Source organism: Sinocyclocheilus anshuiensis, unplaced genomic scaffold (assembly GCF_001515605.1).
Source record: "Sinocyclocheilus anshuiensis isolate Anshui unplaced genomic scaffold, SAMN03320099.WGS_v1.1 scaffold637, whole genome shotgun sequence".
Taxonomy (NCBI): Eukaryota; Metazoa; Chordata; class Actinopteri; order Cypriniformes; family Cyprinidae; genus Sinocyclocheilus; species Sinocyclocheilus anshuiensis.
The window spans coordinates 79,489-93,928 of record NW_015539816.1 but is presented as its reverse complement, the minus strand read 5'-3'; the positions used below and the strand labels follow the sequence as shown (position 1 = coordinate 93,928).

Genomic DNA, 14,440 nt, shown 5'->3' with positions numbered 1-14,440 from the left:
CCTGACTGTTCCCCTCACTTCTTCACAAAAGCTAAAACACACATCTGTCCCACTTGACAACATAAGAATACTCAACCTTGCTCCTCGCACTCTTGTCGTACAATGTTTCTCACTAGCGCAGCAAAGCCAGTAACTTGTTTTTCTCTCCCACCTGAACCTGACTGTTTCCCTCACACTCCAAATTTCAGTATTAGTACATGATTAATTGATATATTTATCACAACAACATAATTGGCCCTGTTCCTTTTGTCAACAGTGCACTTGATTGCCTAACACACGGGTCTACATCTGTAACAACATAAAGAAACAAGCTCAAACTAAAGCATGCCAAACTTCAGCTGTACTGAGGAAGCATGAAATAAGTCACACATGAGATATATTTATGTTAATAAGTTAGATGAGGTTATAAAGTTTGAGGGCACAAGGTTCACTCGAAAAGGTGTGTAAACCCTGGACAACAACAACACGTGATTAAGTCATATTTAAAGGAATAATTCACACAGAAATGAAAACCATTTACTCACGCTCATGTCGTTTCAAATCTGTATGACTCTCATTGTTCCCAGGAACAAAAAGGAGAAATTTTGGAGAATGTGATGGTTACTCTGCTGCATGCAATTGTAGTGAATAAGTACCGGGGACAAAAAGTGAACAAAAGCACCATAAAAGTGGTTCATGTGACTTCTGAAGCCAACAGATCAAAGTTTAAGATGAAAAATGTAAGTGAAATTAGCAATGTCTTGAAAACTCCAAATCTAAAATGCAAATCCAAATCTAGCTCAAGTTTTGAAATATCTCGCACAAGTCAAATGAACCACTTTGGTGGTGGTTTTGCATCCTTTTTGAAGCTTGAAATCTCCTGTCTTCCCATCCTCTTTTCTTTTATCCTCTTTTCCTTTTGTGTTCCACAGAAGAAAAAAAGTCATATAGGTTTTTAAAGAAATGTGGGTGAGTAAATACTGAGAGTCTTGTTATTTTTGAGTGAACTTTCCTTTAAAGACACACAGGCTCATGCACGCAGACACAGCACACAATTCTTTTGTTTTTGTGCCCACACCACACAGTTCTTAAAGAGACAGCACTAATGTTTTGAGGCATTTAGTCACTGTCACTTAAAGAGCAGGCCGTTTGCAAAGATCCTCACTCAGTTTTTTGTTTACCTGGGCCCTCAGATACTGTTACCTCGACCTGCGCGTCAAGCTTAGCCTCCTTACTGTCCATCGCCATGGTTACGACGGGCTTTGTCTGCAGCAAGGGTAGCGGGGGGATAAGTGTGAACTCAGAGGTATTTTCCTCATTGATGTGTTTGGTTTGTGTGTGCAAGTCTGAAAAGAAAATGGAAGGAGATGACAACAATAATAGGAGATAGAAAGGCTTACAGAGATCACGAGACAATTGTATTGCTTTTCCTTATTTTCCTTCTTGGTGCTTCTGGGCCCTTTTTTTTCAAATGCTTGGCCCCTGTTTTTATTATCATCATAGTCTGTTTGTGCTTGTACACAGTCTAGTCTTCTTTTAGTCCCGGGTTTATTTTTTTTGCAATCGCTTGTTTGCGAATAACAGGACCATCTCTTTGTCTTTTCTCAGAGGGAATTTGCTAAGAATTGAAGAATGAAATTCCTCATGCTGCAGGCATATCACAACCTTATATTAAGGGGACTGCGTCTGAGTCTGGATATATGCACAGTTAAAATGCATTTTGGTTATAATTTAATAATGTACTGCTGCCATGATCGAAAAAAATGCACATAAACATCTTGTTTTCTTTGTTTGCGGTGTACCTGACTTCCCTTCTCTAGCTGTGTTATATAATGTCATATCTATCTGTAATGCCTCTACAACTATTGCAATTTAAATGTTCAATATCCATTTTATTTATTTAGTTTTTATTTTATTTAGTACCCTACAAATGGGCTAATACAACTTGTTTGCGAATAACAGGACCATCTCTTTGTCTTTTCTCAGAGGGAATTTGCTAAGAATTGAAGAATGAAATTCCTCATGCTGCAGGCATATCACAACCTTATATTAAGGGGACTGCGTCTGAGTCTGGATATATGCACAGTTAAAATGCATTTTGGTTATAATTTAATAATGTACTGCTGCCATGATCGAAAAAAATGCACATAAACATCTTGTTTTCTTTGTTTGCGGTGTACCTGACTTCCCTTCTCTAGCTGTGTTATATAATGTCATATCTATCTGTAATGCCTCTACAACTATTGCAATTTAAATGTTCAATATCCATTTTATTTATTTAGTTTTTATTTTATTTAGTACCCTACTTCATCTGGCAAAAATCAATCCCTTCAGGATAACATAAGACAACCCTCCTGACAACCTTGTTTCTGTTTTTTGATAATGATCAGCAGACTGTATGAACAATGTGTTAATGTTCTAATTTATATACAGTTCTAATATAGACAGAAAAGAATGCCATGTGCTAAAAGAATGGTTAGTGCACTTTACTTGTGCAGAAGTAGTACTGAAGTCCAACTAAACTATTGCAAGTACACTTTAGGTAGACTTTAAATATCTTGCATTTGAAGACCGATATTATTCAAAGATCATACGATACTCATCAATAGTGACAATAAAACACATTTTAGGTTTAATATTTAAAAATGTGCATTGTGCACAAGTAGTACTCTAAATAAAGGTTAATTATAAATTTTATATCAGTAAGTCTCGAGCGATATGTTAATAGATTTGAACTATATTTAGTATAAAATAAATGTTTTTTAAATTACTTTTTTACTAGGGTCTTCATACGGACAATCATAATTTATTGTCTTTTTACACTAGGTTGTGGCATTGTTATTGTTCACTAAAAGTAAAACTAAAACGGTATATAAAATGTAAATGTTACATGAAAATGTAAAAAAAAATTTTTTGAAGTTTTGGCAATTTACTGAAATAAGTTTGAGTTGAAGTACTAAAATGACTGAACTGAATTAAATAAAAAATATATATAAAAATAAAAAATGATAGATGAGAGAGAGAGAGAGAGAGTTTTTTTTGGTGAAACGTGTGTGTGTACATACATGCTAGCTGAATGATCAAGCTTCTTATTGTGTGTCTGTGTGGGTGTTTGTATATTAATGTGAAACTGTAAAGTATTGTGTCTGTGAATCACAGTTGTTTGTAGTGTGCACTCAACCTCCATATTAGGTACAGTAGAGTGCATTATCACATCAGATATGTGCTTGCTCAGCAGTTGAAATTAATGGCTATTTAAGAAGCACTTTTTCTACCATCTTATGTTAATGGATCCCCCATACAAGATACTGCAAAACAGCATATTTAAAAAAGCAAAAATGTGAATTGTTTTGTTAACAGATTACCACAGAATCCATTCAAATTCTCATGCATAATATCATTTTGATAAGTCAGTCTTAGTTAAGCACTAAAGTTCCCCAAATTAGGTTTTATTGTTCCATATTGCTGCTCGGATTTTTACATGTGTTCATTCAGAATGCCAGGACACAAAATGTCAAGATTTAAAATGTCGTTGGTTATCAAAACACATTCCCTCAAAACCTGCATTCCTTTTGGCAAACAAAAACCGTTTGGCAGCACAGTGTTGCACTAACTGTTAAACACAGCAAACTGTAAATGATTAGTCTTACATCATCCTTATGTGCAATTGTGTTGTTTCTCTTTGTATGAGAAGACAGTGTCCTCTAATGGCTCACAGGGTCAGGAAAGTCTCTCTGTCTGAGCGGGCTCAGCTGTGACAAAAAAAAAAGCTTGTCTGTTTATGATTCTGGTCCAGATGTGTTTGTACATACACATGCATCTGAGACTGCGACACAAGTGTGCACGTGGTCAAAACTGTGTGCGTGTTTGTCATGTTATGGTTCACGTGCACATATTAGCCAATGATCTTGCTTGTGTTGTGTGCATAATAGAAGCTCCAGACAAAATAACGATGGCAAAAGCGCAAGTCGCAGCCACATGCACTGCAGCAGGACATTGAAAATACCTCAGACAAACAGAAAAGGCAGCAGCAGCGCTACAGTAAGTTAGCTGCTAAGTTAGCTCTAGCTGCTATAGCGCTAATTTAACCCACTGCTGATGTTTAAAGGTACAGACTGACCTCACTACTAGGCTATGTCACCAAGAGCAGCTCTAACCATCATTACAAACATTTCTAACCCAGACCTGCCTCTATTTGACCAAACCAGTGGACTATAAAATGTAAGTGGATTCCTGAAATGGTGCCCTGTAACTCCTGAACCTAAAAGCTATGTGAGTCATTATTATAAGTCATAATAAATGCCATAATGGCCCTTATAAATGGATTGAAAAACCAAGATGACACACCCACTGAATGTTCTTAAATACTGCAAATAAAATTCATGAAAAATGAGGTAGCTCTAGTGATCTACTGCAGCGGCTAACAGCTAAAGTTAATGACTAAGGCTAAATACAATACTGTTCAAACGTTTGTGTGTTGGTGTTGGGGGGTTAACAGAAGAAATTAGTATTTTTATTTAATTGATATTTAATATTATTAAATTGATCAAAAGTTAAAGTAAATTAGCACCAAATCAGCATATTAGAATGATTTCTGAAGGATCATGTGACACTGAATACTGGAGTAATGGCTTCTGAAAAATTCAGCTTTGCCATCACAGGAATAAATTCTATTTTAAAATATATTCAAATATAAAACAGTTATTTAAATTGTAAAAATATATATTACTTTTTTTCTGTATATTGGATCAAATAAATGCAGCCTTGGCAAGAGATTTCACGTTTTGAAAGCAATTTCTTTAAAAAAAAAAACTAAAGTATTTGAACAGTAGTGTAAATTAACTGTTTTTGATATCGCTTTGCGAAGGAAACCTTGCCTGAATGGCAGACTTTCCAGATGCTATCTTAGAAGAATTAGCATCGATTAAGCAATCTTTCCACAAAAGAGGCATAGAGCATTTGAAGCAGAATATACAATGTTTGTAATGTGGTCTCGAGTCAACATAAATGCATTTACACAGGAATCACAATTTTACATTGTTCATGGCCATTTTTTAGCATAATGTTGCCTTCTGTGTTGATTCTCATGTACAGCTGATAGAACACAACATGTGTGGTTATTGCTATGACAACAGCAACATTTAGGGTGGTTCTGATGTAGCATTATATCTACACAGAACGAAAGGCTCAGCAGAGCTGCATCAGATACTATAGGATGATGGTCAGAGCAGGCATTTTTAAATAAAGATGGGCTACATAGCTGTGATTCTAGCCTAAATACACAACAGGACTTGAAGCTGTCAGTAATGCCTGCACATTAAGCCAATCACATGTAATGCATTAAGTATCAGGGGTGATATATTATTATGATAGCAAGCTAGCTTCACTTGTACAATGGAGTGGCTTGAAGGAACAGCTAGAAATCACTGAAGCAAAATGGGATGGCTGACTGCACAGCGTATAGCAAAGCTTGTCTAGCTGCCTGTGCTTACTGAGCACAAAAGCACACTTTTACCTAGTTCAGCCACGCAGCTGGAAAGAGCTGCACACCACTGAAGGAAAACCTTAGGGAACATGGATTCAACCTTCTGCACCTTGATTTGCAAAGCTCTGTTGCTGCTCCTTGGTGCTTTAGGGAAAAATATAACAAAACCATTGAATCACAGCTTATAGAGCTCTATTAAATATAGTAATAATAGCATGCCATATCTTAAAAGTCTTTATTGAAGTATGAAGGCTAATAAATCTAATTGTGTTGGTTCTGGATGAATGATGGTTATGGAGATCAGATGAACACAGATCTTTCATCAATAGCCCATAAGACCTTATTGGATGTCAGGGTTGCCTTTCAAAGCTTGACTTCAGCATTATGAACCAGGCAATTCTGATCCAAACATTACTCTTATGAACTGAGCCCTGTGTAACTTGCAGTAATATAAGTAGGAACCGGGGCTAGTTGTCACACTTTTTACTTAAGTGTAGGTTGATTTAAAGTCAATTTCTGTATACCCACCTTGAACAATATTACCTAGGAAAAACATAGCTGCGCTTTGTGGGTTAAGTCGTCACATTCAGAAACTTTCAACTAAATATACATGTAAAATATTTTAGTATATAATAAAAATTAAAATATCAAATTATATTACATTATAATAAATATTATATATAACATATAAAACATGTCACAACTTGCCCCAACATATCATTTCTGAATACAGTATAAAAATGTCTAAAACATAGTTCAACTTTGTTAAAATCACTAGTTGACTTTTTTGTTTGGAATTTTTATTCATAAAAATGGTTATTTTTTAAGATTTAAGAGTTTGAATCCAACACAACAAACAAGCTTTAGTACAAATTGTAAAAACCTTAGTGAGATACAGTATACAGTATGGCCATTGTGACAACTTCCCCATGTGACAACGAGTCCCAGTCTCCCTTATAATATAACATATATATTAAGTATATAATATATATGGCAAATAATGATTTTAAACACTACTTTAACACTACACCACTTCAGTAGCCTCCTGATCCGCCATAGACATTTTATGCAACTACTTTGACTCAGTACTCAGTCTGCAGTCACAGACATGAGCAAGCTCTTTAGTCAGCCCTTCTCTCTTTTTCCAAGTAATTTATCTAGGATTGAAAAAAAAAACTGCAGAAGGTTGGTTGTGTGAATCTGCAAGGTGCTAGTCTAGGCTTTGTTGAAAAACGATGATTCTGTAATGCATAAAGGTAGAATTTCCTTTTGGTCTACATTATTAGTAATATATATATATATATATATATATATATATAACACACACACACACACACACACACTACTGTTCAAACATCTAAGTTCAGTAATGTTTTTGAAAGAAGTCAAAGAAGTTTATTTAATCAAAAACACAGTAATATTGGGAAACATTATTACAATTTAAAACTGTTGTCTATTTTAATATGAATGTAATTTATTCCTGTGTTAGCAAAGCTGAATTACTCTAGTCTTCAGTGTCACACAATCCTTCAGAAATCATTCTAATATGATGATTTGCTTTGACATTTGACATTTATTATTATTAATGATGTTGACAAGTTGTTACTTAAGTGTGATACAATTTTTGAAGATTCTTTGGTAAACATAAAGTTCAAAAGAACAACATTTATTTGAAATCTTTCAACATTATAAATTACTTTGATCAATACAAATGCCTCCTTGCGGGAAAAAAAAGTATTTCCTTCAAAACATAATCAAGATCTTACTGACCCCAAAGTTTTAAATAACATATATAAAGATAAAAGGAACAAATATATAAGTATGAGGTCTGAAACAACTATAAAAGAAGGAAATATTCATGGCAAGAATTGTAGAGTAATCATGTGATACATGTGTACCTATACACACACACACATGGTGCATTTCATGACCTTAGCCACTAACTATTCAAATAAAACTGTATTTAAAAAATTATATACAAAAAAGGAACAAATATATAAGTATGAGGTCTGAAACAACTATAAAAGAAGGAAATATTCATGGCAAGAATTGTAGAGTAATCATGTGATACATGTGTACCTATACACACACACACAAGGTGCATTTCATGACCTTAGCCACTAACTATTCAAATAAAACTGTATTAAAAAAATTATATACAAAAAGCTCACTTTAATACACATATATTATATTTTACACCAAAATAAACAAAAAGCTATTGACCCTTGGTTCTAACACACTGTTATCATTGAATGTGCATACATTTATTTTCATTACAATGCATACAATAAGACAGACACACTGAGCCTTTGAAGATGTGGGGCTGGCGAGAGATAATGGCAGTTTCATGAACAGAGGCCTATTGTGTTTAACGCTATCATGCATTACGCAAAAAAAAAAAAACCCCGCTTCATCGCATATATGGTCGAAGGTGTACGCAAGAATAAAGGCTTACCTGGTTGTCGATTTATCTGGGTAAGAGGCTAGAAAGTATGCGTGTATGAATGTGTGGCTGTTCCACTTGCCTGCTGTTACTGTGGAGCTACGCTATTACCTAGAGTCAGGTGTCACATTGCACAGGTGCACAGAGAACTCAAGAATGCTTATAGCCGTGTGTGTTGTAGTGCAAACATGAGGACGAATACATCTGTGATGAATTCACAAACATCTCCATTATTGAACAGTGTGAAAAATGATGGTATGCATCTTCATACCACCATAAAACTCTCACAATGTATGTTTTTGTGTGTTCCTTGTGGGATTTTTTTTTGCATGATGTCCTATGTGAGAGCTTAGTGGCCTATGCCCGAGATGTGTTTACACATGTGACTGAAAACAATCCTAGAATGTGTTTGAGAGAGGAGAAAGTGGGTGATGATGGTGAGGTAGTGTGCTGGTTCATACTGCTGTCTCTGTTGCTGCTCACAGAATGACACTTTGTTCATTGGCCAGCTTACCAGGGGCAGGAAGAACAGACATGCATTGATCATTTCAAACTGCCCAACACACACAAAGACTGTGACTGTAAGCTTGTTTGTCAGCGTATGTGAGGATGCGTGTGTGTATTGTGTTAAAACAATTTCAAAGAAGAACAAGGGCCTCCATTAACTGAATAAAGACATGTGGCGATCAATAGTGGCAGAAACTGCTACCTGTCTCCAGTGTCACAAATCAACTGTATTATTAAAGAGCAATTTGAAGTAGACATACTTATTTTCTAACCATATAAAACATGGCATATCATGCATTTCAGTTTAATCTATTACTTAATTAACATTCTCAATCAGAACATGGCTGTTATTTATAAAGTTAAATCAACATTAAATACAAAAGTAGCTGTACATAATGCACGTCATTACATTATAGTTTTATATAAAAAAAGTAGTACATACATTTTAGTTTAGTTGGCATGATGAATGGTCCCAGTTTATATCAAGTGTCTTTCCAAAGTACTTGTGTCAAAAACAAATTCTGCTATTAATTACTCACCCTCATGTCGTTCCAAACCCATACGACCTTCGTTCATCTTCGGAACACAAATTAAGATATTTTTGATGAAATTCGAGAGCTTTCTGACCCTGCATAGACAGCAACGTAACTACCACATTCAAGGCCCAGAAAGGTAGTAAGAACATTGTTAAAATAGTCAATGTGACATCAGTGGTTTAACCTTAATTTTACGAAGCTACAAGAATACTTTTTTTGCGCAAAAAAAAAATATATATATCAACTTTACTGTCAGTCTTCAACGCGCGTTCAGGAGAGTACTAATTTGGGTGAACTATCTCTTTAAAGTGGGATACAGGTACGTTTTTGTGGTAGGGTTAGGTTTAAGAGTGGGTTAAGGGTTATAGACATTAATTACAAATGTAATTACATGCAATAAGTGCATTTTATCAAATGTGACCCTGGACCACAAAACCAGTCATAATGGTCAATTTTTCGAAATTGAGATTTATACATCATCTGAGAGCTGAATAAATAAGCTTTCCATTGATGTGTGGTTTGTTAGGGTATCACAATATTTGGCCGAGATACGACTATTTGAAAATCTGGAATCTGAGGGTGCAAAAAAAAATCTAAATATTGAGAAAATCGCCTTTAAAGTTGTCCAAATGAAGTCTTTAGCAATGCATATTTCAAATCAAAAATTAAGTTTTAATATATTTACAGTAGGGAATTTACAAAATATCTTCATGGAACATAATCTTTACTTCATTTCCTAATGATTTTTGGCATAAAAGAAAAATCTATAATTTTGACACATACAATGTATTTTTGGCTATTGCTACAAATATACCCCAGCGACTGGTCATTCATTTCAATGTTAAAACAGTGAAAGGCACTTAATATGAAGTAGGTACTGATTAATTATAATTACGTTAGTTCTGGTTCTCAAATCTGACTGGTCAAGAGGTGCTAATATAAATGGATATAAACAGGGACTTTTCACGGTTTGTATCACTCCATTTGATGATCCAGACTGTCTGTCTTTGCATCAGTGGTGGGGTTAGGTTAAGGGTTAGGTGAATCTTTCTGTCACACTAATAGGTGACTAAAAGTGACTGTCTTTATTAATCATTCACTTTGGTTCGGGGAGGAGTTATATGAAAGTTCACACCTTGCCTGCCCCTTATGTTGTACCCAATCAAAATACACTGTTCAATATTACTTATGTAAATGTCCCTTGTTACTGGAAATTAATTAAAGGTCTTATAGGATAAAATGCTGTCTCAAAGGACAAGAACACTTAGCAGTTAGCATAAACGGTTACAAATGTCATTTCTGCTGTCCTCAGCACTACTGACACAGGCATGTTTACTGAGTGTTAACATGATGAACTATATTTACTAATAGACTATGAACATGCAATGCCTTGCAAAAGTATTTAGACCCTATAAGCTGATGTGTGCAGTTTACTTGATGTAAAAATCAATTCTCCTGTCTCATTTTAATGTGGAGAGACATCTGTTAGTAAACAACTTGCAAACTAGCTTGCTAGACCAGGGGTTTTCAACCTTTTAGGACATGCGCCCCCCCAAGTTTGTCTAATTTCACTCGCGTATTCACATTGGTATTCACCTGCTGTCTGAGAAGGCTATCTATTTGTGCACTTCAGGTGTGTGCGCGGTGCGCATCGAAACGCTCTATCACAGTGCGTGAGTACCGCACTGAGATGTCTTGGGCTTAAATGGCTTAAAATTACTTGAATGTTTAAACTGACAAGACTTAAAACACGTGAGAATGAAAAACTTTCTCGAGGAAGCAGCACTGGCCCGATCGTTAAGATAGTTTTGGGGGGCTAAAGTGACAGAAGGGGGGCTGAAACCCACCTAAAAAGGGTTTAGAACCGCCCCTGGTATAGCGTGCGTAATTATACTGAAACATAAATATATAACCAGTTTACCAGATTTAATGTGATGGCTGAGCCTGTTTCTGAGATAACAACATGCCAATCTGTGGTTGGATTTCCGACACGGCTAATCGTAAATCATCGTACACTGTCAATAAACGTGACCAGGGTTGCCAGGTTTTCACAACAAAACCCTCCTAATTGATACTCAAAACTCGCCCAAAACTACCAAACGCGGCAAGTGTTCAAGTAGCCCAATTCCACGGGAAAACCGCAGATTTGGCAACACTGAGCATAACTGATACTCGAGCAAACTCTGCTCTAACTGTCGACTAGCAGTGGGAGTCAGATTGCCCCCTAGTGGATGGCTAAAGATTTGTTAACTCGTATTCATAAATTCTCAAGGGAACGTCTCTGAATTAACTGATGCTCGCGCCCCCCTTGACAGTTGCTGGCGCCCCCCTGGGGGGGCGCGCCCCACAGTTTGAAAACCCCTGTGCTAGACAAACCCAAGTTTGTCTAGCCCAAGTCAGCGTGTGGCTTAACCAGTGGTGTGAGTTTGGAGCAGGAGTTCTTGGTTGAACAATAATAGATGGGGGCAGGAAGAAATGTGTAGTATTTATTTGGAAACAGTCATTATTGCATCAGTGGTGTGGGAATTGTATGCTGCCGCTTCAACAATGCTACTTTCAATTGTTTGTTTTCAGTTCTAAAAATAAGTTCATTATCTTGATGGTGTTTCGAGATTCAGAATCGCCTGCACTGGAAGGCTGAGTCTTTCTTAGATGTGTTAAACTTCAGAGACTGTAGTGACTCACTCTGGCAGTGAATATCGGCGTTTAATAAAAACTCCCACAGAACAGACACAGAAGGGAATCATTGAGGAATCAGATTCAATCTCAAAACATTACCTTTCAAGATCTGCAGAAGAACAGGCCAAGACCAGCAGCCCACTCCAATAAAACACATGGCCTCCAGTGATCTCTAACTATAGAATATGAATCCATCGAGAACAACTTTATGGTCTCAGTTTTAATTGATATGTTGGAAATGTGATTTCCAGTCAGTCGTTAATCATTTCTCAGCTTGATAGTACAGTGTCGTCACCTAAAAATAACAAAAGCAGATTTTGCCATGCTACACGATAAAGACTATCACTTCTTTTGCTGATAAAGAGTCTAGACAAGACCAGCACCAAACCAGCACTAACTAGTCTGGAAGTCTTGCCACTGCATTGTAATTGCATAGGAGGTCAAAGTTTTGTGTACCCAAGGACCGACCTGTGTTCTGGTAAGATATTTTCTGTACAACATGACTTTGTGGTTTGGGTGAAATTAGAGCTGCTTTAATGTTGAAATTACTGCTGTGGTGCAGCAGCTGTTGTATGATAGCGCAGCTAAAATGTCTTACTTACAGCATACAGTGTTGCTGATTAAAACGAGAGGAGGAACTGGGTTGAACCAGGTAATGTAATTACAGCGCGTTCCCTGACAGACACACATTTCCTAACTGTGTCCTGTCGCAGTCTGTCTATCAAATACACACACATATACTGTATGCAGTCCCTCTATTTTTATTCAGAACAAACAAAAACAAAAGCATCTGCATGTCAGAATATCGCAATCCACTACAATCGGACAAATCTGGCCTTTGTTTTGTCAGTCTGTTTTTCTAACCCCTCTGTTCTTGTGTCTAGATCTCAAAATCTCCCTCTTTTTGTACAGAAATTTGTGCAGTGCCATTGTTAACAGTGGTCTGTACTGATTGTGTTCAGCTACTTGAGATTTATGTCAGTTTTTTGTGTGCATATCTCCTGGTCCTCCACACAAGTCTTAGGGTCTCTTTACCCTTGGCAGGTTTGGTTCGATTAAAATGAACTGGAGTGATTACTCTGTTAGTGCGGTTCATTTGAATAAGTGTAAACCCTGGTGTGCAACAAACATGCAGACCGAGACCCACCTTTTCAGGGGGTCTCATTCCATTTCCAAACAAACTTTGGTGCGGTTCAACTGATATATGAATGCAACACTGATCGAAGACACTTAAATTAACCCGAAAACAAGACGTGATGTCACAAGATGCAACCCTAAGAAGTAAGAAGTACAAAATGCTCAAGCATACCTGTTTCTTCTTGTCACAGGAATTAGCATTACAGTTCTGTACAGGCACTGGAACAGCCATCTCCTTGCAGCAGATCTCAGTGCAATGGAGGAATTCTTGCTGTTTGTGCTCTTTGTGAGTTATAAGCTGGTAAAAAACACCACCATATGTACAGTACACATACATACGTGCATTTAGCCCAGCACACAGCATTGTTTTGGATGTTCACAAAATATACGTCATAAAAGCTGTCCAATCAGATTGTGACCTTATCCTTATGTCTTTTGTTTTGTATCTGAAAGTTCTGTGTTAAAAATGACAGCGGGAACACTAAACGAACCAGGACTAAATTAATCAGGGTTTTTTTTGTCCGGACCAAAAGAGCCAAGAGACCCGAACTACAAGTGTAAACACACCCTTAGTCAAAGCAACATTCCTTCAGATTAATTATTAAATGATAATTCATTATTAATTATGAAATTATTCAGATAGATCTATAGGCCTAATTGTTCAATTCGAAAACTTAATATAAAAGTATAAGCATGTTAAATATGCCAAAATTTTCTAGTTTATTGTCTATAAGGACAGAAAACTAACTGAACTCTGAAGCTTTTAACCTCAACTGCATGTAAAACGCTACTTGCCCCGACTAATTGACTGACCTACATATCAGCAATGGTGTGTTCTAGTGTCTAGGCAACATTTACCTGTTTTCATATATGCATTCAATTGTATTGCCAAGTGAATATCAGTTCAGATGTAACACTTCTTACTTCATGTGATGTTTTCAAGTGTACATCTCTGCTTATGAAAGATCATTTTCTAATGATACCAAAGTGCAGATTCTGTTACCTTATATCTGAGGGTAATGTTACTCTGTAAGTGCCTATTACGACACTGTTTGATAGTGTCTATCGATGCCCATCTATTTTAATATCTGCAGCCAAAGGCAATATAAATTCCTCTAGGGATCAGTGGATGATTCTATATTACTGTCTATCTGTGTCGTACTACACTAGAGGGCAATGTTATACCACATAATGTTTTGGGGCCAATGTCTGTCACGTCCAATCCGTGAGCATACTAAAGTGGGTTTAATTAGGTCATATTGTGGTGGAAAATAACATCCTATAAAGTCCAGCATGCTTAAGTCACACCCACTGTTGTCTAAAGTTGTGTAACCTTATTTAGATTATGCTGTGGGATCGTCTGTCGCACCAACAAAAGCACAGACACTCCAGTCAAACACATAAGGCCTTTCCCCTTCACTGGTCAACTTGTACTGATGCAGTACTTTTTATGGATTAATATTAATTGGCCTTTTCATTAATTACTTACAGTGGGAGGAAGCCTCTGGAGCAGTTTCTCTGGTTTCCTCTACTTGAACACACAAATCTCCAGGGTGAATAAGAGGAACATGCCCCCAAACCGAGGTCAGCAGTGGGAACTTCTGAGGCTGTTTCCTGTCTTAAAAATGGACATTATAGCTTTCAAATGGCAAGCCCAAGAATGTAAAATTCAAA

The 14,440-nt window shown here is 36.6% G+C and overlaps 1 protein-coding gene across 4 annotated transcripts in view; it reads left to right on the top strand.

Annotated features, from left to right (window-relative positions):
• The window catches only part of aasdh (aminoadipate-semialdehyde dehydrogenase), a 32,952-nt gene extending 18,512 nt beyond the window's left edge, over window positions 1-14,440 (top strand). The window contains exons 15-16 of one of the 4 annotated variants that reach the window (XM_016479990.1): window positions 12,958-13,052; window positions 14,258-14,440. In XM_016479990.1, coding sequence (XP_016335476.1) covers window positions 12,958-13,052; window positions 14,258-14,327 — 165 coding nt within the window. In that variant the 3' untranslated portion in view covers window positions 14,328-14,440. Of the gene's footprint in view, window positions 1-12,957; window positions 13,068-14,257 lie in introns of those variants that run through there. The other 3 variants (XM_016479991.1, XM_016479993.1, XM_016479992.1) reach the window with 3 other exon arrangements.